We start from the raw sequence: 27,473 nt of genomic DNA, 5'->3' as shown, positions 1-27,473 counted from the left end.
TGGGTCAGAACCTGCCAATGCTTTGTCAATGCAAATGCGTGGATTCTTGGAAAAAATCTGCAAGACCAGGAATCCACGCATTTGCATTGACAATGCATTGGCAGATTCTGCCCCAGAGGTAAAATAAAAGTGCGGTGGGAGCGCGCCCTTACAGAGTATTTCTACATTGCAATATTGATACTTTTAGTTTTACTTAAGTAAAACATTTGAGTACTTTTTCCACCACTGCTGAAAAGTCACTGCAGCGTGAACGCGCACCATCGGAACGCGCGCCCCTGCCGCTCCACAGACAGTCCCACAGCATTCCATCTCCTCATGGTCAGCTGTCACTGACTGGACGAACAACCAAGAAGATGTGCGCTCTTCAAGGGATTCTTTTGATCGTGTTGTTGACGCCATACGTGAGTGACAGTCTTTCTTGCTTTAACATAATTTACTAGAAATGTATGAACATTGAGACTGAGAGCCTGCTTGCAACCGCGTGCCTTTATTGCGTGTGAAGAAAGAGCTGTTTGATGATAAAGCAAATAGTCTAAATCAGTGGGTTTCAACCCTTTTCGCGTCTACCCCCCAAATTGACACAGATTAGCCCATGGACACCCATTTGAAAAGATATGCCAGGCACTCAACCATTTTGATTTCTTGGGGGTCCCAATCTATCTTGTATCATCATCATTGGTGTTCATTTAACTCTGAGAGTTACCCGTTAGGGTCCATTTATACACTCTCAGAGTTACAGACACATAAGGGTCAATTTGGTTCCTAACTATTCACTTGACTGGGGACCCCCTGGAACCCCCTCAAGGACCACTGGTGGTCCCCGGACCACTGGTTGAGAACCACTGGTCTAAATGATAACAGGATGGGTGGGCACTAGGGACATCTGGGCACCTCGATGTGAAATTGGCTATTTTGTTCAAAATATTATTATTTGAAATATTAGAAAAGTGGTCTTAAGTAAAGTAAAGTAGGCCTACACATGATTAGAACATGCTTAAACATTCTAATGTTTAAGTCTAATATTTCTACAAATTGCTACAAAACCTGTATATCCAGTCATTTTGGGGCATAAACAAGAAGTTGGAGGATAAAATTAAGTCTGATAATGAGGTACCGTGCATGTTCACATCATCTTTAGCTACTTATACATTACTTAAGACCATTTTTCAAATATATATATATATATATATTTTAATATTTTGGACAAAACAGCCAATGTTACATCGAGGTGCCCAGATGTCCCTATAGTGCCCAGACTGCCCACCTATCCTGCAGCCTTTCCGTCTAAAATAGCAACAGATCGACAAGAATGTTTGTTTTGTTATTATAGTCTTTATTCTGACCTGTATAGACCAATTATTTGTTTACCAACATTGAGACTGGACGCACAGGTGATTGTTTCACGCAATCAATTCTCAACCTGTTGTTTCGGGGTCCGCTGGTTTCAGCACACCCCAACCCCCTCTTGTGTGTTGGCTAGTGAGACGCGTCCTAGCGAGACCTGACAGAATGGGTTTCATTGCGCGCATAGGCTACTGGTTCTCATCAGTGTGACGTCGTCTGTTAAGGCAGTGGTTGTCAAACTTTTTCAGGTCAAGTAGCCTACCCCTAAATGAATGTGGATTTGGCTGCGGACCCCGATCTGAAAAGATTTTCAGATGTGGTGTTAAAAATGTAAAAAATGTCCAAACATTTTCAAAGAATATCAAGATGTTTTTTAAATAGCTGGTGTATGTTGGGCCCTGGGGGTCCCCGGTCCGGACCCCACTTTGGGAACCCCTGCATTAGACCACGGACCACTTTGGTTCCATTTGTACACTCTCAGAGTTACAGCAAAATAAGGGTCCATTTGGTTAAATATCCAACATTTATCTGGGTACCCCCTGGAACTCGCTCAAAGACTCCTGGGGGTCCCCGGACCCCACTTTGAGAACCATGGTGTTAAGGGGTCTATACCTACCTGATTTTTTAATTATATATTTTTTGGATTAAGTTACTTTATTTTGAAGATCTAGTTGTGGGTACTGGAATGCACGCGTGCGTGCGCTTTTGCGCGTCCGTGTGATTGCGTGCACAGCACACACATGCATGCACGCTGTGCCGCTCTTTTTTATTCATGATTCATATTATCTCCAGCACTCGGGTATGAATGAACCATAATATTGTTGACTCTCCCTAGCTGTAGTATACAACCCTCGTAGACGTATTTATGATTCTGACGTTTTCAATCTACGAGAGTTGTAGGGTTCACGGCACGCCCCATGGAGACACTCAGATACTCCAGTCCAAACATATACAAATTGAAAATAAAAGTGCTTACCCCAAAGCTCCAAATGTTAACTACTTCTGCGTGGTAGTAGTTTAATGTAATAATCCATATCTTTCAATAAATAAGTGTTTTAATGCCGTCTGTGGCCGAACGCCATTTTTTCACCCTCGTTTACTTCCTGTTTACATTTAGTGTAATTAAGGGTTTCACCGGATGCGCCCCCTCACTTCCCGGCACTACCGCCCATTGGGAACTTCCGACAGAATCGGCCACAGACAGCGAGTAACACTTCTTTATTGAAAGATATGGATCATTACACTAAACTACTACCGCGTAGAAGTAGTTAACATTTGGGGCTTTGGGGTAAGCACCTTTATTTTCAATTTGTACACGTTTGGAGTATCTGAGGGGCAGACGTGTCGCTAGGTCTCTACTAGGTTGGGGGCTTAGCCCCCGAGGCAACGGGCACATGCACGCGCGCGCGGTAATTTTTTCGTGGATATCGGCGGATTTGGGTACTTTCCCCCCCGTTTTTTGTTACTTTATTTTGGTGTTAGGGGTAGGGTTAGGTTAGTAAACAACATCCTTTGAAAATAGCAGATCTACAAGATCACAATGCGTAGCATTGCAAGTCTTTGCAACGCATTTTGAGCTTGTAGATCAGCTATTTTCAAATGGCCAAAATGTAAAAGTAACAAGGAACTAACGTTTTCAAATAGCCTAATTGTAGTGGAGTAAAAGTATAATATTTGCCTCTGAGTAATGACAATTGGAAATACCCCAGTAAAATAAAAATACCTCAAAATTGTAGTAATTGAGTAAATGTACTTAGTTACTTTACACCACTCGCTGCTGTCCGGCAGGAACCAGCTAACTCCATTTTTCCCCGTTTGCATTTTTTTCCATAAATCAGGGCCATTGAACACCCTTTACGTCTATGTGTTGATTAAAAAAATATTGAACCAATTAAAAGTATTAAAAAGTGCTACTGACACAACCAGCTAACTCCATTAGAACATCAAACTTTCTGCTAAACCAGCTAAGTTCACCAAAGGGGGGGGGGGGGGTAGCTGGTTTAGCTGACTCCAGGCTCCACCCCCTTTTGACCTCCAACCTCATTGTGAGCTTGGAGGTCCATTCAGCTGTTTTTATCAATGATGAACAAAACCTCCTAACTCCATTTTTGTTTTGTTTTTGTCATTTCCTGAAAAATGAACATTTTGGAGTTAGCTGGTTGCTGCCGGACAGCAGAGATATATTAATCAATATCTAATTTTATGATGCACCAAGTGACTCAGACTCTCTCTCTGTGGGTTGCAAGTGATATCTTTCAGTATAGTCACCTCTAAGCTAAGAACCAAACACAAATACACACAGAGAACACAGTGATATATTTTTGACTTATGAAGTCATACTTGACAAGTGAGTTTAATTAACACACTACCCCCTATGACCCATTCTTTCTTTCTCTCTCTCACTCACTCACACACACACACACACACACACACACACACACACACACACACACACACACACACACACACACACACACACACACACACACACACACACACACACACACACTGGGCATCAATGCACAGGGGCAATTCTATAAATGTCTTCTAAATCAGTAGTTCTCACACTTTCAAGATTTTTCAAAAAAGTTCAAAAATAGCAGATGTGCAGCACAATGTGACGCGCTGTGAGCTTGTATATCTGCTATTTTTGAATAGCCAACGTATAAAATCTAAAATGGCACAGATGCTTTATCACCCTCCCTGCCCGGCTTCCCTCCCAGAATCAGAATCAGGTTTATTCCCACAGAATCAGGTGACTTAACCACTGCGCCACCCGAGAGGCAGTTTTCTTTCTCGCATTCCCAAGCCAATAATTTGATGACCAGCGGACCGGTAGGCAGCGGTTCCAGTAGGAGACGCAAAGGAGACTCTTTGTGTCTCCTATACTGGAACCGCTGCCGGTCATCAAATTATTGGCTTAAGAATGCGACACAAACTAAAGAATATCCATGAATTCAAGTCTCCATGGGATGACTAATCGATAGAAAAAACGTCATTTTGGGGGTGAACTATCTCTTTAAAGCCTATTTTTACATGACCAGCCTTCTAATTTCCGCAACTAATTAGAAATATGAGGACTGTGCTGGCAGGGGTGACAACCATTGTGGTGACAAAACAAATTACTACTAGAGCCAGGAGATGGAGAAGACCCTTCCTTTTGCCTTCATCCCACTCCCATTCACTGGTTAGTACATAGAGTACTAGTTCAAAGGTGCTGATGTAAATGATATGTTTTGTTTGTTAAAAAGTGAAATCTCCATATTCTGATCATAGCTACAGTATAGAGTATCAGTAACAAGGGTCTCCCCGTCTCTCCAGCTTTTTAATAAACAGAAAATACATTTTTGGGTTACCAATTTCACAATCAGGAGAGATAACCCATTTATCGGCTTAGATTTTATAGTGCTCCAATTCAAATTTAGTTTGCTCATTTTAATGCCTTATCTCTTCAGATTTCACTTGTTTATCCTGTATCTTGTAAGAGTTCTCTCTCCTGATGCATCCCAGTCTCATTTGATGAAATTGATATAGCCTACCAGTCTGAAAATATATTTTCTGTTTACGTTGCTGGAGAGACAGGTAGACCCACCATGAAGAATCGTGATGAACTGTTTGGGCACAATCAAACTCTGCAAGCAAGCACACAACGTGGGTGCTTGTGTGCATGCACCCGTGTCCATGCGCATATGTGGACTTTATTTTATTTTATCTCACAGGGCTAGAATAAATGAAGAAGTTTGTTGATTTGCTTATTTGTGATAATATCTTGTCATACACACATTTGACACTGTGTCAAACAATACGTTGTATGGCTAAACTGGACATACCTGTTGGTGTATTCTGGCAGATTAAACATGTGTTGGACATCTCTCTGCCTCATTACTTTCCCTTGGCAACAGCATTAAAATGTAGCCTCTTGTTCCTGGAAAATAGATGGCATCATCTGCAGTGTGCCCAATCTGATGGCCCCTTTTTGGGTAGTTAGCAGTTAATGGCATTTCAGCTCTTATTCTGAGAACCTTTTTTCTCTTTTCTCTCTGACATCAGACCACTTACCTGGTTGTGGAGAGTTGGCCTGTGACTATGTACCGTATGTGGTTTCAGAGCTCACAGCATCCTGACAGACCTCATACTCCCCTCTCTTTATCCCTGTCTCTGTTATCATACCGTATGCTTCATCTCCATGGTACTCTCACCGTCACGCCGCCTCTATTCTTTTTGCTATTGCCGCCCCCCTTCTGCACGGGAAACTAGACACTAGTTGTCTTTGTTGAATCCCCATTTGAGCGTGCTGTGGGGGCATAGGCCTACATGCAACGTGTGTGATCCTCTTTTAGTCCATTCACAGCTCAGAATATGATGTGCTACTGTATACGTACTTTACATCGCAAAGCATGTTTGCAAATGCAAAGTCCCCTCCCTACTACAAAGCATAGTTTCCTTGCCCATTGCCTATGGCCATTCATTTCCTATACTTGCACGTGTGTGTAAATTGGTCAATGATATCTCTCATTAGCACTACATTGAGAACAAAGACCAAGAATCGGCAGGTTGGTCTGTCTTTTGCGTCTGTCTGTCTGTCTGTCTGTCTGTCTGTCTGTCTGTCTGTCTGTCTGTCAGTCAGAGAGACAGAGAGAGGATGCTGTAAATGTGCACGTGTGTCTGGTTACTTCCGGAGAGTTGGAAATGTGTTGTGGGAAAAGGTGGGATTAGTTTTTCAATCTGAGCTCCAGACATGGGCTGTCAGTCACTTGTCACTTCTATCATTGTGCTGTGGTATCTCCAGCTCACAGTGGCACCTTGGAGAAGACACACAGAAAACCAATTGATGCAATGATTTATTGACTGTCAGGGAAGTTCTCACTGACTTCCACCTCCGGCCTGTTTTTGAATTCATCCACTGCTGGTATCCTGTGACATTGTTAGTTTAAAGACCGCTTCATTATTTTTTGCAAACACAAATCCAGGGTGGTTTCCACAGATTCCATTATTTCTCTGTGTGTGATTGCGTGTGATACATATGTGATAGCAGATGGTCTCACTGTGTGTGTGTGTGTGTGTGTGTGTGTGTGTGTGTGTGTGTGTGTGTGTGTGTGTGTGTGTGTGTGTGTGTGTGTGTGTGTGTGTGTGTGTGTGTGTGTGTGTGTGTGTGTGTGTGTGTGTGTGTGTGTGTGTGTGTGTGTGTGTGCGTGCGTGCGTGCGTGCGTGCGTGCGTGCGTGCGTGCGTGCGCGCGGTTAGAGACACATTAGCGTCAAGAAAGAAGGTTGAGGTGAGTGAATGTCTGCATGCTGTTAGCTCAGTTTATAGAACAGCATTTCCAGGACAAACCTTTTACCTAAATATGTTATTGTTATACTGCATAAGCCACGGCAGCTGTGGTGTCTGTGCCTCCATTCTGGTCACCTTTCATGCCATGACCAGGGTTAATTTTGACAGCGCATTGCTCCACAATATGAATACATTTTGATGTTATTATCGGCACTTCAGTGATGCTTACTGACCTCGCCGCAAGCGCCCCTGTTCCTGATCGCATCACTGTCATGTCAATATTGACTGTAAAGCACACCATCTTGTAACTTGGTTTGAATTGTAGACTTTTTAAAATGAGGATAGAATTGTCTCCTCAATGAGAATTTGAGAATTTACTCGTATCACAGTAGTTAGAAGTGACTCTTTGAAGGATGTGAGGTTTGTTTTACAGTGTTGTTGTCGCTTATAATCTTTGTCTCGACTCTCAATATATCTGAATGTAATATTATATCATGATGTGAGAAGGATGACTAATTTGGGGAGAAAAATAAAAACAACTGATGGAGGAGAACATGCCTGGGTGGGGGGTTGGTTGTTATAGGAATATAGAGTGAATCCATACTCCATGGGGAATTTGTTTCATCCTCCTGAATTATGAATTGTGTTCTCCGTTCCTGGCCTTGGATTCTTTTCAAAGGGAGATTGAAATGGGACACAGTTAAGGACAAACACATGACATGGGTAGCATGGCTATTAAAATCATATCAAGAAAATGATTACATGGTTAAGTCCGTGTCTGCTGTTTTTTTTTCCACTTAAACCCCATAGACTTTAGTAAACTGGACCTGAGGCTCTGTACTTGGACCTCTTATTCTATCTTGGCCTCGTAGCATAATTGCCTAACTCATATTTTTAAGGTTTTCAGGAGAGACAAAACAAAAAAAATCACTTTCTGCCGAAGTCACCTAGATGACTTAGGCAGAAAGTAAAAAACGAATTTTGCCTAAGGCTTGTTTATCTGCCTTTATTTATATCTGTTATATTTAACTCTACTCCCCTAACAATGCTGATTCACCCTGCCTTGCTGCCTATGTCCTCAGCCTATCAGAATGCTTGTTACAGTCATCATTTCTGCCGAAGTCAAAAAGTTGACATAAAAGCACTTTCTGCCTAAGTCATCATGACCTCTGTCTACTGCTTATTTTGTATTGCTCATTCATCCTTTTGCTGCCCTGATGGCTTCCGTTTGTCAAACCTTCCCCCAAATCTCCTTCACTTATTGAGGTACAGCGGAGAAGATGATTGTTGCAGAATGACGACCGCCCAGCAGGTGTCCAGCACTCCTGTGGTCTTGTGGTGCTCGTCGCCTCCAATCAATCAACTTTTGTGTAATAGACCCCCACCTACCCCGGTCCTTCTTCCGTTATCCGAAACGGGATCCTTCTGTCTGTCTCAGATAGGGGTGAATGACAGCGATGTCAGATGCAAATCAGGTTTTTCTATTTGATTCAAGACGATGACCCATACCCCGATTAAAATGGATGTTTGCTTTGGAGCAAACTCACTTTAAACAAATCTCCCATCGCACCCTTGCTACATACAGTACGTACAGTCTTGACATATCATTCCACTTAACACATTCAATGGAAATGGTCGTGGTCTGTCGAGCTGGCAATTTTAAAGTATAACCACTTAGCCACTTAAAGTATCGCAAAGGGGTAAAATGGCTCACTACACTTTAACCACTTTCAGCCTGGCGTCCCTAATTTTGGGCATGTCATTTTAACTGAAAGTTTTCAAAAGAAATTGTTCAGATCTACAGTACAAGCCAGGGCCGGACTGGGACCAAAATTCAGCCCGGGCGTTTTGGTCCGAACCGGCCCACCACCCCCCGGGCCGTTTTGTCAACGGGGGGGGTGGGGGGGGACTATTTCAGCCCAGCACCTAGGCTGCACATGAACTCTGCAGCCGCACTGAGGCCACTGCTGGAAGGCATCCCAGCCCAAACATTAACGTAACTAATAATTGGGCCGCGCGACCCGGTAATGACCGTAATAATCATAAAACGGGAGCAAAAATATATTTAAAAAAAAACAAAAAAAAACGGGCATATGCCCGTTACGCCAAATGGCCAGTCCGCCCCTGGTACAAGCTCACAACACGTCACATCGAGATGCCCTATATGACAAAGTAGAGCTTAGTGGTTAAGACTGTCAAACCTTCTTTTTCAATGCACAAAAGTGTGAGCAGGTTTTCAATATGTGTACGAGAGTACTTGTTATCAAAGAGTGACTGGATATGGAAACTATTCATTAATCCTTTCCTTACGTAAATGTGAAAGATTGCACTCAATAGAGTGCATGCCTCTGCCAACACGTTGCAATTGTACTGCATGACATTTCCATCTGATACCAGTGGTAATGTAATTTTAATCTTGCCTTGATTGTGACATGTCGTTTGACGTTTTTGACCCAAAAGCTAATCATCTCCCTCCAGGCTTTGTCCATCTTGCACCCAGAGTGTGAATACATATTTCAACTAGAAAAGGAGGAACGCCACTGTCTTCAGAGCATTGCAGAGCAGGCCAACAGCAGTGCAGAAGGTGACGGTATTATCTCTTCTGCTCTCAAATACTGCCTGCCTTCCATTCCCCTTGTGGTTATAGCTCATATAGATTCAACAGCAGACCCAGTTGTGTTATGATATATAGAGTGCCACGTATGTTCACATTAAATGCAAGAGTCTGGAGGGAAATAGATGCTTCATAGTGAATCATAATCTGTGAAGACAGATATTAAGCCAGAGTGTCCATGTGGAGAATAGATGTGCATGGAGGGACTTGTCATTGTGCTTGCAGTGAGGTAAAAGGACACTGGTAGAATATTTTGTCATTACATTTAGAGTAGCCAATTAATTCCACCCCACACTGTGTTGTCACTGCTGTTGTATCCTGAGTACTGACTCGCCTGCCAGAGAGGGGCCCCGACCGGGAGGACGTAAGGCCTTCGTCTTACTCCTCCCGCCCAACACTCCCTGCTGACAGGTGCCGCCCTAGCCCGTAGGAATACATGCAGTGACAAATGTCACCCTCCACGCCCGAGTGCATGTGTGTGTCATGGTGTCATTATACTGCTTGAATAGCATACTGTCCTGTATACCGTGCATGTATCGTTAAGGCCTCTTACTCTTACTTCTTCTTTATTTACTGGTCTCTCGATACACCTTTTTTCTCTATACCTTTCCCCCTTCCCATCTTACCTGAAAGGTTGTCCGACCTTTTGGGATGCAGTGGTATGCTGGCCCAATGCCACGGTGGGGGAGACAGTCCTCAAATCCTGTCCTGCTGTCTTCTCTCTCATCGGGAATAGTACAGGTGCGTTTTACCCTGGCAATACTATTTTGGGCATGTGTATATAGGTGAGAATTGTCAAAAAGGTCAAAACTGAAAAAATGAAAATAGCTACAAGCTCACAACACATCGCGCCACAATGCATTTGTTAGCTGTTAGTTAGAGTGTCTGTTTTCACTATCCGTCGTACGAGAAAGTATACAGTTGGGCTTAAGTGACTGATGCTGTGAGGCCTTTCAGGTCAAGTTAATGAAGAATCCACCAACAGTGAATCAAGGTGGAACCAAGCTAATTATTAACAGTATCTGTGAGCAAGCAAGCAGTGTCTGTCATATGGAGTTTTGCCAAAATCTCACGGGGGAACTGCTGTGAAACTAAAGATGCCATGCCATCTGAATTTAAAATATCTTCGTGAATATTCTAGGAGATGAAGCTAACTTTAGTTGTGCTGTTCGATGTTGCTATGGGCATATCTCATAGTACACCAACATATAATGCAAAAAAAAAAACATCATTCCAGACTACATAACGTGATGGGTGATTTAACTATTTCAAACCTCATATCCAAAGCCGGCGTTTCACTTCATGTAGAATAACACAATTACTCTTCATCCCTTCTATCTTAAAGATGGAAGGGATGAAGACTTCAAGACATCTTGAAGTCTGTGGGGGTGTTCATTAAGAATGCTACTCTGTTCTCCAGGGAATACGCTGATCACTGCACCCGCTCCACTGTAAGCTAGAGGAAGAGTGTCTCCTCCCTCCTTACATTCAAACATTACCCCTACATGCCTTCTTTGTATGACAGTCTCAAGTAGGCTAACCAAAAAAGCCTATCTAGAAGCTCACAACGCATTGATGTGCGTGTAGTACTGTAGATCTGCTACTTATGCAGTTTTTGGAAATCTTTGGAAATTCTTGCTTATAACAGACTGTCTGTGGACTTTATAAATAGAAAAGTATTAAAGTATTAACAAGAGCTTGGGAATAAATAATAACTATAATAAGTACAATAATAATGATCTCATAGAACACCATCACATAATGCAACAATAATATGGTGGACGATTTAACCATTTCAAACCTCAAAGCCTGCGTTAAACATCACGGTTGACTCGACCTCATGATCCTTGTGACCTTTCACCTCAGGGTCAGTGAGGCGGAACTGCACCCCCAGTGGTTGGTCGGGTCCTTTACCGCCATACCACATCGCCTGCAGCGTAGATGATGACATTCCCGAGGTGAGTGGTTCTGTTCCGTTTGGGGTGAGAGGCAGTGGGTGGGGGAGAGTTCAGGACGACACTATGGGGTAAAGGGAGCCTTTGGTTTGAGAGGACAGACGTTGGGATAAAGCAGTACTATTAGAGGAAATTCAGAGGTGGAAGATGTACGTACTCACATTTTATTTCTCAAGTAAAAGTAGCAATACCACAATATAAAAATACTCTGTTAGAAGTAAAAGGCCTGTATTCAGTTTATTTTAATGGAAATACTCAGGTTAAGTAAATATACCTCAAAATGTAACTTAAGTACAGTACTTGAGTAAATGTACTTAGTTACTTTCCACCCTTGAGGAGGAGATAGCTATTGATTGGACAAGTAAATCGTTTGCATTTCTATCGCGCACTTTATCCAAAGCGATTTATATAATGTGCGTTTACAGTGACCCATTCACACACACATTCACACACTGATGACAGAGGCAACCATGCAATTAGCATGCCTGCTCATCAGAAGCAGTTAGCGGTTCAGTCTCTTGCTCAAGGACACTTTGACACGAAGCTAGGAGGAGCGGGGGATCTAACCGGGAACATGCCACCTCCCAGGCGGGCACTGTCACCCTCCGCTAGTGGTGTCATTTATGCAGGCTAGATATTAATCTGTGTGTAAGGAGCAGTATAAATACTATTGACCTAAAAAAAACATAAGTTAGCATAGTGTAATGCTATAAATCATATACCACTAATATTTGCTAAATATTTTAGCAAATATTAGTCTAATTTGACACTCCTCTCCTGTCACAGTGTTGCTCAGAATGTGGACATAATTATCATTTAATGATGATAGCAACATTATTTATATAGCAATTGCAATAACGCAAGTGAATTAATATAAGCTAAACACAAATCAAACACAAAGATAATGAGACTACAGGGAAATCTTGACTCTCTTACTATGCATGCAGTCCACATATGGTATGCAATTTGTCCTCCTTTTAGACATTAGATCAGCGGTTCTCAAAGTGCAAGTCCAGGGACCCTCAGGGTTCCTTGGGGGGGTCCAAATGGACTCTTACAGGGTCTGTAACTGAGAGCGTATATAGCCTATGGATAAATGGACCCGAAAGTGTTCAATTTGTACTTTCTCAGAGTTATGGGGTCCTTGAAATGAAAGAGAGAACAACTGCATTAGATACATTTTGACACCTGTCTACAAGCTCATAGCGCGGCACTTGGTGCCGCCCTATGAGCTTGTAGATCTGCTAATTTTGAATAGCCAAATAAAATCTAAATGACACAGATGCGTTCCCGGTCTTAATGGGCTAATGTCCCTTTGGTAAGGTTTTCCCTCTTCTCTTGCTTTAAGACGGAACAGTCATACTTTGCCACGGTGAAACTGATCTACTCTGTTGGCTATGGAACCTCCCTGGTTTTTCTCTCCATTGCTGTGGTGATCCTGCTTCTGTTCAGGTATGAGTATACCATATACCATACCACAGGGGTCTTCAACAGGGGGTCCTTAAAGTTACTACAGGGGGGCACCAAATCTTTGTGTGATATGATTTTTATGTTTTACATTAACCACTTGAACCCTAGCGTCCCTATTCTGAGGAGAACTTTAGCCAAAAATAGCAGATCTACAAGTTCACAACGCCTCGCACGCTGCGAGGCGTTGTGAGCTTGTAGAACGGCTATTTTTGGCAAAATGGCTTGGTGTAGAGGGAAAAAAGAGCAGACCAAGTAAAAAAAAAAAAAGTTAATCTGAAATTCAATTTTATACAATATAGAGGGGGTCCCTGCTTCATCTCTCTCTCAGCTAGGGGGTCCGTAGCCTGAAAACGTTGAAGACCCCTGCCATACCATTTACCACTTTCAAGAAAATTCTGAAATATCAAAAATATCAGATCTAGAAGCTCACAACGCATCGCAGCTTGCAGATCGGCTATTTTTGCTACTTTTCTATGACACTGTAGTTTGACGAAGTAGGGCATTAATCAACGAAAAAACCTACAAAGTTTAAATATTGATATACAAGGTTTCTGCCCAGCAGCAACGATATCCTACTCAAATAGATGTAGGCTACTGTTGTTTCACTTAAATATCACTCAAGCAGAAGTCAGATGTACTTGTGCTGAAAACAACTCAATTAAATGACCAAAGTACGTACTGTAGCTCTTTTGATGAATGAAGTAAGTAGTTACTCATTGTGAAAGAGCCACCGTAACCATTTTAATATGAATACATCCTACCAACCAATCCCTCTCCAATTTCAATGATGCTCTCCAAAGTGATGATAAGAAAGCCTTCTCAAAGATTGCCTTATGACGGTAAAGCGGTTCAAAGCAAACTTAAATTGAATATCCTCCTGTTGGTGCTGTTTGTGCTTTAGGCTAACGGCATAACTGTAGTGTAGACTACTCTGTAATTCTGCCTTTCCAAAAGTAGTTGAGAACATTGCCTCATTAAAACAATGTGCTTAAGGGGATTCCCAGTATTTTTTATTTTTTTTATTTTTTACCAGGACCCTACATGTATTTTTAGATCATCTGGACCACAAACATTAGGGGAGTATAAACAGTATTGGAATTGGTCCATTTCTTCGCCTCTGGACATTCCATTTCCCGATGGACAAGCTGTTAATGTCTTTTTGTGCCAAATAGGCTTATCTTATATCTGTCTGAACACATTATTCCAGTGGTCCCTGGGGTATCTCTTGCTCTCACGTCCCACAGGAGTTGAGTTGTGTTGTGTTGCTGGGAGGGGTTCTGAGCAGAAGAGTTTGTTATTTAGTGTTTATCTAAAAAATAATGGCCCAGGTTAAAAACGGAATTGTTGAAAGAAAGATTATTGATGTAGAGATTAAACACGTTTCTAACCCATGCAGAGAAACAGCACATACAATGTCTATGGCACATCTGACTTTCATAATACTTAAGTCAGGCTGTATTTTATTTTTGCCATTTATTAATCAGTAGCCAAAGACGTGATGACGTAATTTATATGTCAAGGGATAATAGGACAAAATGTATATATTAGGATGCCAATTAAATATTATTAGTTATTTTTAATCAGATACTGCCTTATAGACCTTGATATCATATGAGCATTATTGTATGCCTTCTTTTCTTGTAGACATCTTTAGTCATCAGTACAAATATTCTAGTCTATTGGAAAACAAAGCCATTCCCAAAGGACAGATCCACAGATGCCAGACTCACTCATGGGCTCAGAGAATGGAACAATAAATGTTGCTCTGTCATTAAAAAGCCATTTAAAACTCAAATCAGCAAGTTAATGTCAATATAGGAGACGGTTTTGCTTTTGAATATACAATATAACAATCTAGGAATCCATAGTAGAAAACAAAAACAAAACAGTGCCCTCTGCTGTTTTTTTTTACTCTGGGGGGACCTCCCAATAGAATGTGGATAACAGGATGTTGGCCGTTAGGTCTGCCCTCCACTTCCGGTCCACGTGTCTTTGTTTACCTTCCTCACAATTCCATACACACATTGTAACAGGAGCTCCCGACAGATTCAGCTGCGGAGCTCTGAATCTGTCTTGAGAGATTAGTCAACAAAAGTGCTCTCAAAACTCTTGGAGCCCTCTTTCGATGCCACTTTGACTATGCTTGCACCTCTTGGTTCTCCAACATGCCAATGTCAAACTAATATCAGCTTCAGACCTCCCAATAAAAACTGATTTGACCTACTTCTCGGCCTGTAGCCTGTTGATGAATTAAATACTTAGGACCACAATGGAAACAAGTCCCCACGACTTTTTTGTGTTATCCTTTAAGCTCAAATGTCTGACTGTACCTTGTGCTGTTTACATTTCTGTCTAATAAAGTATTAAATCAATCAATCAATCAATCAATCAATCAATCAATGAAATGCATTGAACAGTTTCCTCATAGGTCCAAAGGGGGCAGTACTGAGTATGACTACCTGTCACAGTCAGAGTGGGCCATGCTGTTGTTTGTTGTCTTAAAGATTACAAAAAAAGACAAGTCTGATCCCCCCTTTCAGCTCATCCAGTTGCATCCATTAGGCAATTTACCATTCGTCTCCATCAGGATAAAATGTCCCCTGCATTCACCTTCTCTGTTTGATTATACAACTATATGGGTGGTCAGAAAGTTCACATATTGCAAAAGATGCTTTGTTGATTCAAAGGTGTTGTCCATTTTTTATTAATTGCATGTTTAACACTGATAGACCTCTTGTACTTTGACTTTGATCTATTTTGTGTTTCTGGTTTGAACAGGAGGCTGCGCTGTGCCAGGAATTACATCCACATTCAACTCTTCATCACTTTCATCTTGAAGTCCGTGGGGGTATTCATTAAGGATGCTACTCTGTTCTCCAACGAAGACATGGATCACTGCACCTTCTCCACTGTAAGCTGGAGGAAAAGCGGCTTTTTGTTGGCTTTTGAAATTCCCCTTTCTTAAATGTTTTACTTACTCTTACTTACCACCACTGTCGGGCAGAAACCTTGTATCTCCATTTTTCATCTTTTTCATAAATGAATGCCCTATTTTGAACTTAAAAGTAGCACGTAAAAGTAGCACAAATATAGCCTACAAGCTCACCGACATGTCGGTGAGCTTGTAGGCTATATTTGTGCTACTAGATTTTCTATTTTCTCTATAAATTGACGACTTTTTTGAAAATATCTTTGGGCATGTGATTACAGGCGGACGCCTGTAATCACATGCCCAAAAATATTCACATCATTTATAAATATTCACATAATTTATAATTATTTAACCAATGAAAAGTATTAACAAGAGCTTGTGACAAGATAATGACTGCATTGGATCTATTGGAACACAGGTTCTATTTCACAACTTTCTAGAAAGTAACAGTCTTGGACATACAAGGTTTCCGCCCGACAGTGACATTATGCACTGAAATCTTGTCGCTGTCCTCTCACACAATTACCCTTCATTTTTTATTTTGCTGCATCACTGTCGCTGTCTCTCAGGCAGCAATATTGATTGTTAATCTCTCTCTCTTTGTCTGGCTAACTACCTTTTTATCTGTTCAACCATCTTTGATACTGTGTCTCTCTTCCCCCTATCTCCTCTTTGTCCAGTTTGCCTGTAAGGCCTCTGTGGTCTTTTTACAGTACTTTGTGATGACAAATTTCTTCTGGCTCATGGTGGAGGCACTCTACCTCAATTCCCTGCTCCTCTCCTCCTTCTACCATAGCCGCCGCTGTCTGTGGGGCTTTGGCTTCCTGGGCTGGGGTGAGAATGTGGACTGGCTAGTTTCTCTGAATTCTCTCTGAGTCTGAAGTGTTTTGTTCAGGCACCATCATAGCCACAGGAGTATTTGGAACATAAGACCACTTACTCTTGCAAAAAAAAACAAAAAAAAGATGATGATGATGCTTGATGCTTTTGATGCTTTCATGATGCTTTTAGTAGCATTACTAATATTTAATTGTGGTCTCTGTTCAAAATGATTTTCACAGAGTAGGATGTAAAAGCACAAGGGACAGACAACCAACCATCTGCCAACATCTCCAGTTTATTATTTCCACATGTTCCGACAACTCTCACAGAGTGGAATAAACTATAATTACTGTACAAATTGGGTTTAACTTTGACAGCCCCATGGCTATTCATGAACTTCTTCACCAATGTGTTTGTAAAGGTGTCTCACAAAGACTGCAATTACATTTCCGTAGGGGAATCTGTGACAGCTGCTGAAAGTTGGGGTACCCTTAACCTTATGCGAATCCATTGCAAGCATTTGATTTGCATGAAAAACACTCCTTGGGCAAAGGACGGCCATAGCCACTTTTCCAGGTCTTCACAAATAAAGTTAGCAGAATAAAATGTTGTAAATTTTAACGCATAAGTTTAAAGGAGAATTTTCTTACCTTTTCTATGATGTTATATCTTAGGATGAATGGTACAGTAGAACATTTTCATAACTCCATCCCGGGTCCGCCACAGCTTAAAACAGACAGGCGGACCTGGGATGGAGTTATGAAAATGTTCTACTGTACCATTTATCCTAAGATATAAGATAGAAATGGTAAGAAAAACTTAGTCCAAAATTTTCCTTTACCCCAACTTTCAGCAGCTGTCACAGATTCCCCTAGGGAAATTGAATTTCAGTCTTTGTGAGATGTGTTACTAGACACCTTTACAAACACATTGGTGAAAAAGAATCTTGGTAAGGAATGTATTCCGACATGTTTTTAATATCCCCTGACTTAACCTTGAAAGTGTTTGTTTTATTGGCCAAATATACAGTATCTGCACATACTGTATATGGAAGTTGACTTTCTGGTTTGCAACAGTAGTAATCACTGATGTTCAGGCAGTGGGCATGGTATTTATATTAATCATGCTCAAAAGGGCAAGTTGGCTTGTACTGTGTTCATTAGAAATTATCTCCTTATCATCATCATCATCATCATCATCATCATCATCTCATGTTTAAATCATGTTTAATGTTTTGTCTATATAGGTGTACCTGTTGTCTTCATAGTGCTGTGGATGGTATTTAGGATGTACTTTGAGGACACTGAGTAAGTATTCATTTGCTATTAGTTACAGTTTTGTTTGCATGAGGATACAGGCATATACTTAAAGTGGACCTTTGCTTGTCCTTAACAACAGATTGAAGTCTGTCAATGTATTGTAAGATAGACACCCAAGTCAGTCTCTAAACGCTTTGCTCAGCTTGAGACTTAAAACAATCTCCCAGCGTTAGGGTTTAGTAAAACTGGGTAGATAGAATTACAGAGCTTTTAAAAACTGCATTGCACTGCACAGGACCAATCCAAAGTCTTTAGGGTGGTCCTTCATATTGGGGTAATGACGGGATTGTTTTCCAAAACAGTGGGTGTAGGTTTGTTAGCAGCTGTTCAACAAATGCCTTATATTTAGAAATCCCCAGATGTATCGGTAGGTGGAGATCTCTGATTGTCTCGTCTGGCAACGTGAGACTAATTGTGGGAGGAACATGTGAAAATCTGACATACTTTTCCCAGTGTGTTCTATGTAGAGAGAATTGCTGCTAGCCTACGTAAACGTAATCAAAACGTGCCGTTTTGCATAGGCTGGCAGCGATAACAGAACTGAACTGACAAGCTCCTACAGTATGTATGAAGTAGTATCCATGTTGCTCTTCTTGCCTTCCTTTCACCTCCCTTCTCATTACTTCCTGTCCTCTTCCCATACAGATGTTGGGACATCCATGAGGACTCACCCTATTGGTGGATCATCAAAGGACCAATCGTGGTCTCTATAGGGGTAGTCTCTACAGACAGACTCACACAGTTTTCAAACACTTCTGTCAGACATTCTGTGTGCGGAAATGACACGGAAATGACAGCTTCCATTTGCGGCTTTCAGGGGGTGTAATTACAGACTCTATTTAGGCTACTGTAGCATTCGAAGATTGTTGAATAGTTGTCTGGCTTGTTGAGAGATGATGATTTCATGAGATGCAACCAAATAGAAATCCAACAAAAAGGTGGACAACTTGTTCATAAATATATGACAGAATGAATGTTATTTTGTGGATGTCGCAGTATGAGTCACCAAAAACATGGACGGGTGTTTTCGATGAATCTATCATGGTTAAAATGGAGTTTGAAGTTACAATGGGTTTGTATAGGAAAGGAGTGTGTCTGATAACATCAAATATCTAAAAACTGAATCAAGCAACTAAAAACTGTCTGGGGTGCTCACAAAAGCCTGAGTAGATGACCCCAAGCATGTTTGAAAGTGAAATATCCCTTTAACTGCTACTGAAAGGCGTTTTTTGAGAAGTTGATTTATTTGATTTGCACTACAGAATATATATACATATGCATAATATACTAGTTCTGTCAGGACAACTCATGAATGGATAAAGACAACTTACGAAGGATAAGATATTACGTGGAGGTGGAGCTGAGGCGGTCCAATGGTCGGCCACCAACAACTGCACTGAGTTCCCTGGCAGAACTTGCTCTGCGCATGACTGTGCCAAGCGCGACTCTCATTTTTTCCATGGAAAAAATGACAGTTAGTTGTTGTGCCAGCTTTTAGGTTCATTTGTATGCATTGAGACCCGCAATTCCAAAACGTACATTGCTCCAGTCCAAGTCCATTACACACTCGGCTGTGCTTTTTGTTGTTCTAACTTTCAGCCTAGCAAAGTAGTAATAATGTATTTCTTATGGCACTTTTTAAATCTTTGAAGCCTAATTTATGCTTCGGCGAAAAGGTGTTGTGTGACATACTAAACTATCCTTAAAGGTAGGGTAAGTGATATTTTTTGGTTAAAACAAAAAGTATTTTGTTAAAAGGTTAAAATACAATATTCTGATAGTAATCATTGCTATAGAGTGTTTTTTCAGTAACAGATGTCTCCCTGTCTCTCCAGCTCTTTAATAAACAGAAAATACATTTTTCGGTAGGTGTCAAAATCTCAGCCAATCAGGAGAAAGTACCCATTTTTAAGCTTAATTTGTATATTGTTCCAGTTCCAATTTTGTCTGCTCATTTCTTAGTGTCATCACTTCCAATTTCACTTGTTTAATCTATATCCTGATTGAGTTCTCTGTCCTGGTTGGATAAAATTGGAAATTAAATTGAAACTGAAACGAAAATGCATTTCCTGTTTAATAAAGAGGTGGAGAGACAAGGAGACTCCTAACACCGAACAAACACTCTATAGCAATGAGTACTATCAGAATATAGAGCTATTTAACAATTATTTTAACCAACGCAAATCACTTACCCTACCTTTAACCACTCAAGCCCTATTTTAATGCTTTCAGAGATTTTCTAAAATACTACAACCTCCCAAAAAATATATATATATTAAAACATTATTACATTTTTGAAATTTATTTTGAATACGTTCACCTGACATAACATGCCTAGGGATGTCAGGTTGAAAGTGGTTAAGTCTATAGAAAAACTCAACATTTACTTTCTATTCTTCTATTACTCTTCTTTATTCCATATTGTTGTTGTCAGGTGGACACCTTTATGGATAAAAGAACCTGTGTTCCAACTGATCCAATGTAGTTATTATTTAGTCACAAGCTCTTGTTATACTGTGTAGATTGTTATTTTCGTTACTTTTGCACGTCACTTTTAAAAACATAAAAAGTTGAAATATAGATATACAAGGTTTCTGTCCGACAACAATGTCTTGTCTATCAACAGGTCAATTTCATGCTCTTCATGAACATCATAAGGATTCTCATTCAGAAGCTCAACCCCCGTCTCATCCAATTCAATAACTCCGCTCAGTACAGGTAATCAATTCCCAACGTGGTTCTCAAAGTTTGTCATGTCAAAGATGCCCAAATTATTTATACAATATGTTGTGCTACTGCTAGGGACCCCCATAGAAGATTTGTGTTGTTAAAATGTTTCAATATTATTCCACATTCCCCCCCACCCAAAAAGAAAATCTGAATTGTTTTTGAAAATAGCAGATCTACCACTACTAATTTTGCTGGGGACCCCCTGGAACCCACTTTGAGAACCACTGGTTTACTGTCATTTTGGATGTGAGTGGGCTGCAACAATGAGTTAATATCTAGAATGGAGTTAAAAAAGGAGGTGAAACGACAGAATTTTTGATGTAAACTATTATTTTAGTGTACATGGTGAGGAAAAATGATACCCGAATACTAAAGTAATAGACTTAAATGTATTTCAGCACGCTTTTTTGAGGACTGAATTCTACATTTTACTTAATTAATTATTTCTAAAGATTATGCTCACTTGGTTGACTACATCAGAGTAGTTTCATCACAGATTACCTCAGTCCGACACTACATTACTGCGGGCTAACTACTTACATTAGCCCACAGACCCCCATTTTATATCATGTCAATTTAACTCTGAGAGTTACATTTGGTTCGTACAATATATTGAACATTTAGTTTGGAACCTCCTGGAACCCCTTCAACGACCCCTGGGGGTCCCCGGACCCCATGTTGAGAACACACAGATTGATTGCCTTCTGGGCTACAGTGGGTATAACTAGTTTTTTTCAGCATGCATGGAACCAATGATTAGTCAGTCTGACCACCTCCACAGCACTTTACGTCTTAAGGAGCTTATGACAGGAATCCCTTATTGGAACAGACTTGCCTAATTGACTCTGTGCCCAGCAACCACATGCATAATTCACAGCTTATTAAAGACGTGTCAAATAAGTTAACTCGAGTGGATGTGTCAATTAATTCCATTTGTGTCAATTAATTCCAATTTTTGGATTAGAATCTCTATTACTTAAAAAGTCATTTCACCTGTTACGCACGCACCTACACGCACGCACGCACTCACACACGGACACACACACACACACACACACACACACACACACACACACACACACACACACACACACACACACACACACACACACACACACACACACACACACACACACACACACACACACACACATGCTGAGCCTGAAGCCGCTTCAAGTGTTCCTCTCACAGAGCAATCTACACTAGATTTTACAGAATAATGAATGCACACAAGCATCCATTAGATTGAGACGGTGATTAATGTATGGAAATATGTTACGCAAAAACAACAACGCACTAATGAGATGTAAACACCTTTGTTCCTTATTCTCTCTCTCACTTTCCCTTTCTCCCTCCCTCACTTCCCCCTCTCTGCCTCTCTCCATCAGTGGTGGAAGAAGTACTCAGATGTTTTACTTAAAGGTTTTTTTTTTTTTTTTTTTTTTGCATTTCTAAGCCAATAATTTGATGACGGCAGAGTCTCCAGTAGGAGAATCAATGGAGATTCTTTGAGACTCTGTCTGTCATCAAATTATTGGCACAGGAACGTGACAAAAACTAAAATCTCCATGATTTCAAGGCTCCATGAGGTGAACTATCCTTTTGGGGATGAACTATCCTTTTAAGTAAAAGCCACAATGTAAAAATACAAGTACAAGTCCTGTAATTTTACTTGAGTAAAAGTACAAAAGCAAAAATACTCAAATCCTTCAAAATGAGTCCAATAAAAATGTTTATAGCAATCTACAAGCTCTCAACGTTGTGAGTTGTGTGAGTTGTAGATCAGATATTTTCGAATAAAACCTAACTGGTTAATGTATGTTTTTTATTTATGAAATAAATCTACAAAGTAACTTGCAACTCAAATTTTCAAATAACTGTAGTGGAGTAAAAAGTACAGTATTTACCTCTGAGATGTAGTTGAGTAGAAGTGTAAGTGCTCAACTAAAGTAAAAGTACCACAAAATTGTACTTAACCCATTAAAACCGGGAAAGAATCTGTGTCGTTTTAGATTGCGTTGGCTATTCAAAAATTGCAGCTCTACAAGCTCTACGAGCTTGTACATCTGCTATTTTTAGAACAATCTTGAAAGTGTTTGAAAAATGTTGAATGATTTTGAATTATGAAAACGTTTGAGAACCACTGATTTAGAAGTACAGTACTTGAGCAAATGTACTTACTCTCCACCACTGCTCTCCTTCATCTTGCTCCTTTCTGTCTCTTTATTTTCTTTCCCTTGTCCCCTGTCCTGTCCTTTCCTCACCTGTTTCTTTCCTCTCTTTGTCCAAACAGACGTCTGACTAAGTCCACCCTCCTCCTCATCCCTTTGTTTGGAACCCACTATATGTTCTTTAACTTTCTGCCAGACTACATCAATGTGAACCTGCGTGACTACATAGAGCTCTGCATAGGCTCCTTTCAGGTACTGGAGTTATTCTCAACCTTTAACCTTTTACACAAATCTTCTCTGGGGGGTCTGGGGGGTCCCTGGCACAAAACATTTTCATATAGGGTTCCACGGCCAAATACATAACATTTTGGGGGTCCTTGGCACAATACGTTTGAGAACTAGTGATTTAGAAGGGATTTGGGTTAATTTAACTCTGTGTGTACAATGGACCCATTTAGTTACATTTGTGCACTCTCAGAGTTACATACCCGTAAGGGTCCATTTAGTTCCCAAATATCGAACATTTAGCTGGGGACCCACTGGAACCCCCATAAGTGCCCCTGGGGGTCCCCGGACCCCATGTTGAGAATCAATGTTTTAGAGCAGTGGTTCTCGAAATGGGGTCCTTGAGGGTTTGTTCCTGGGGGTCCAAAGCTAAATTTGTTAATCTGCCAATGAACAATGTGAAAATACTAGTATAAATCAAACTATTAATTTGGTGATGCCTCATTCATAGAGGTGGAGGATTTTATTTGAAAAAATCAATGAACGCTCCCGGTGATGTGTAAGGACCTTAACCCTTAATGAATTAAAAATAATAATACATAAGTTATATCCTGTCAGTAGCCTATCTGGTGCTTACACTCCTTCCAGCTATAACCTTTTTCACTCAGCGCTTCTGTTTATGCGCGCGCGAGCGCGCACACACACACACACACACACTCACTCACTCACTCACTCACTCACTCTCTGACACAAACACTCAGTCACTCACATTAATGAAACGCACTCTCTCTCACACACACACACACACACACACACACACACACACACACACACACATTAATGAAACACAGAAACAGACACGATAATGGAATCTCTTGTGTTCAGTTCTGCTCTTAATGTGCCCGACAGCTGAAATGTGTGTAACCATTTACTGCACACAGGGTTGAAGTGCAGGTAATAATGGGAATACATTAACCGAGGGAATAAGTAATGAGATTCATTTTACAGGACAAACTTTCAACAAAAACTTTATGGGTCGGCTTTGGATATCAGAATGCTTCCTGGGCATTCATGCATACAATGTCATCACTCTGAGTTATAGTACATTAATGTAGTCAGTTTTCTCTTTCAGCACATTTACCTCCATTATCTCATTTTCCAAATGAATATCCAGACCAAGAAATTGATTGGAAACTAATCCAGCCAAGCAGATAATAAACAATTCTAAAGTAATCCATCAGGTGCTTGAATGGAATGACTCTGGCCATGGATTGAATGTCTATTCACCTTGTGTTTCTCTCTCGCTCGATTCCTCAAATAAACCAAAAAGTGATCACACTATTGTCACTGAGCCAGGCCTTGATACAGATTGAGGAAGAGTTGAACAGTCTGGTACTGTAAATAAAGCTTGGGTTGGAGCACTTGATGAAGTTTGCTAGTCCTGTTTTTCGTAATTATGTTCCATATTTTTGGGACGTTTTGGGGAAGTTTGTTTTTGGTGTACTTTTGGTCACTTAATAGATATTTAACCAGGATAATGAGTCATCAACAGCCTTGTTAACACACCCAACAGCGATCAATTAGCTACATGAGTATGACCCAAGTCTTCTCAGGAATGGGCAATGGACCCAGCAGTGTTGTGTGTATAGGTGGGGAGAGTACAAATGGGTTCCTTGCAACACTCTCAGAGTTATGGGGGTCCTTGAAATTAAAACATTTGAGAACCACCGCTCTAGTTACATTATGTATGAAATGAGCTTTTACGACACACCGGCCTGGTTGACGACCTTGATAGTGTGTCGACCGCAATTTGGTAAAGTGTCGATTCTGACTGGAGTCCTATATGTCCTTCCCCCTCTCGGTCCTCAGATTCCTGTCTCTTTACATTTCTATCCAGCTACATAAATCAAAAAAATAATATAATAATAATTTGATGACCGGCAGAGTCTCCAGTAGGAGACTCAATGGAGATTCTTTGAGACTCTGTCTGTCATCAAATTATTGGCACAGAAACGTGACAAAAACGAAAATCTCCATGAATTCAAGGCTCCATGAGGTGAACTATCCTTTTGGGGATGAACTATCCTTTTAAGTAAAAGCCACAATGTAAAAATACAAGTGCAAGTCCTGTAATTTTACTTGAGTAAAAGTACAAAAGTATTGCCATCAAAATATACTTTTAAAGTACCAAAAGTAAAAATACTCAAATCCTTCAAAATGAGTCCAATAAAAATGTTTATAGCAATCTACAAGCTCACAACGTTGTGAGCTTGTAGATCAGATATTTTCGAATAGCCGAAATAAAACGTAACTGGTTAATGTATGTTTTGTATTTATGAAATAAATCTACAAAGTAACTTGCAACTAACATTTTCAAATAACTGTAGTGGAGTAAAAAGTTACATTATGTATGAAATTAGCTTTTACGGCACACCGGCCTGGTTGACGACCTTGATAGTGTGTCGACCGCAATTTTGTAAAGTGTCGATTCTGACTGGAGTCCTATATGTCCTTCCCCCTCTCTGTCCTCAGATTCCTGTCTCTTTACATTTCTATCCAGCTACATAAATCAAAAAAATATACAGTTTTTTATTAGCTGGGGGGAGGGGGATTTCGACCATGAGACTTAGGCCTACCAAGTAACCTTTTGTTCTGTTCACGGCAATGAGTATGAATATTTGATAACCACCACTAGGCCTTTTGAAGGCTTAAGAAATTGCATGATTAGCTGCTAATTCTTTAATCGTGAAAAGGGGAGTGAGACATCCAGGATGACTTTCATTCCATATCTTGCATTTTAGAGATGAAAGGAGAGGAGATGCAGACTACAGATTTATCATCAAGGCAGTGTCTCATCTGCTTGTAGCTCATGGCAAGATCATTATCAGCTTATAAATGTATTCTGTCTAGCTCTTTTAGCGATGGCAGCATGATGAATAGATCAATAATAACACATATTGTTGAATTGTTGGGAATGCCAGCTTACTTAACCATGATAACTTATTGTATTTGACAGCTGACCTTCTCATGCATTATCTCCAGGATGTGACATTGACACTGTCTCTCTTTCAGGGGCTTATTGTTGCCGTTCTCTATTGCTTTCTCAATCAAGAGGTCAGTACAAGAAACATCAGAACACAGAGCACACAAACAAACAACACAAGTTAACACACTGCTATTAAAACCTTTTTTCTTTGTTTTGTCACATAACGCTTAACAGAATGTTCAGGTGATTTGTCTATATTAATGTATCCAGATAGTTTAGTCGCATTCATGTGTAGAGTGAAAGAATGTGGAGGTGGGGGTGATAACTATAATAGCTTATATATTTATGTAAGTAAAATAAAACAAAACAAAACAAGACAAGACAACACAAGGTTGCACACTCGAGTGTTTCATATCCCTCATATATGTAGGTCAGATGTACTCATTATATGAAGGAAGTGCTTACATTATGTAATCACTAGGAGCAATCTAAGCTAAGGCATCAACCTCATTGATTCAAAATGATAAAATAGTTTAAATAGTTTCCAAATGGTTTCATCAACTAACCAATTCACCCATTTCATTGACTCTCATCTGTTTTCTCAGCTAGTGTGCTCTGACCCTATAGCACTGTTCTCCCTGTAAAAACATTTGAGAAATACTAATTTGCAACAAATCTGCAAAAATGTACATAATATTAAATTTGTCAATGATTCCATTGTTTGGATTATTGTATTATTTTAAATGTCTAAATCAAAACTAAAGTCTACTAGTCTACTAAACAGAAAAAAAAATCTTGTTCTATTCTAATCCCAAAACAGAATAGTCCATTTCAAGAAGCAGCAGCCCTCAACTGACCTTACTGTCAAAGCAAATGATGGAACTTAGCAACGGTTTACCTCTTTGAAAATGTCTAATGATATGTTGTTCTTCTATTTATTTTTATTCTGACAGGTCCAGAAAGAGATACACGTGCAGTGGCTGCGGTGGCAGGAGAACAGCTATGGTGTGGTCTCACCTGGAGCTAAGGGCAGTCAGATGGATACACCGTTTTAGTCCCACTAAAACTAAAGAAAGGCTGTTCAGCTGGTCAGCACATCTCTGAGATTCAACTCCACTCGCCACAGCTTCCTGTAAAGCTGTGTGTCTCAAACAGTAGGACTGCACCCAAAAGTGGCTCATGTGTTCAGACAAAAGTCCAACCTCACTTTTTTCAGTGAGATATCTCTTTGAACATAAACATGCTCTGAAAATGCACACAGCCCACCCATGTGACCACTTAACGGCTGCTGTGCTTAGTGGCCAGATGGGTGGGCCGCGAACGCTTTTGAGATTTTCAATTGGGCCCTTCGGAAAACGTTGAGAACCACACATTTTCATAGAACAGAGCATATACTGATGGCCATGACTTTGTTTCATAGATATTTCTTGATTGGTGTTGAGCAGGAATTGTGGTAGGATTATACCTATATTGTTATTATATTATGTTATTATGATATTCGCCTTTTGCCTTATATGTTCTCTGACATTATTTATTTGTTTGTATTTTGGGCTGAGTTAAATCAGCACAAGTAGTTCCCCTCTTATCTTTGTATATAACTAGGCTCTCTACCTTCTTTCCCTGAGAATTACTG

At 40.4% G+C, this 27,473-nt stretch overlaps 1 protein-coding gene across 1 annotated transcript; it reads left to right on the top strand.

Annotated features, from left to right (window-relative positions):
- Positions 1-340: 340 nt before the first annotated feature.
- Positions 341-27,473, top strand: ghrhrl (growth hormone releasing hormone receptor, like). The gene is made up of 13 exons (XM_084066384.1): positions 341-401; positions 9,095-9,200; positions 9,864-9,971; positions 11,097-11,188; positions 12,534-12,637; positions 15,434-15,566; positions 16,268-16,421; positions 17,656-17,716; positions 18,374-18,443; positions 20,355-20,446; positions 22,752-22,881; positions 25,927-25,968; positions 26,794-27,473. The coding sequence occupies exons 1-13, from the start codon at positions 354-356 to the stop codon at positions 26,893-26,895; spliced, it is 1,242 nt and encodes a 413-aa protein (XP_083922510.1). The 5' UTR covers positions 341-353; the 3' UTR covers positions 26,896-27,473.

This window comes from Gymnoscopelus microlampas, assembly GCF_963454915.1.
Source record: "Gymnoscopelus microlampas genome assembly, chromosome: 9".
In the NCBI taxonomy this organism is placed as follows: Eukaryota; Metazoa; Chordata; class Actinopteri; order Myctophiformes; family Myctophidae; genus Gymnoscopelus; species Gymnoscopelus microlampas.
This window is presented reverse-complemented; position numbering and strand designations above follow the sequence as displayed.

What these genes read in the sequence shown, in the direction of transcription:
- ghrhrl (XM_084066384.1), top strand. Translation starts at nt 354, where the DNA reads ATGTGCGCTCTTCAAGGGATTCTTTTGATCGTGTTGTTGACGCCATAC. An exon ending in GTGATCCTGCTTCTGTTCAG is followed by an intron (nt 12,638 to 15,433) that starts GTATGAGTATAC and finishes TGGTTTGAACAG; the next exon opens with GAGGCTGCGCTGTGCCAGGA. An exon ending in CTTTGGCTTCCTGGGCTGGG is followed by an intron (nt 16,422 to 17,655) that starts GTGAGAATGTGG and finishes TTGTCTATATAG; the next exon opens with GTGTACCTGTTGTCTTCATA.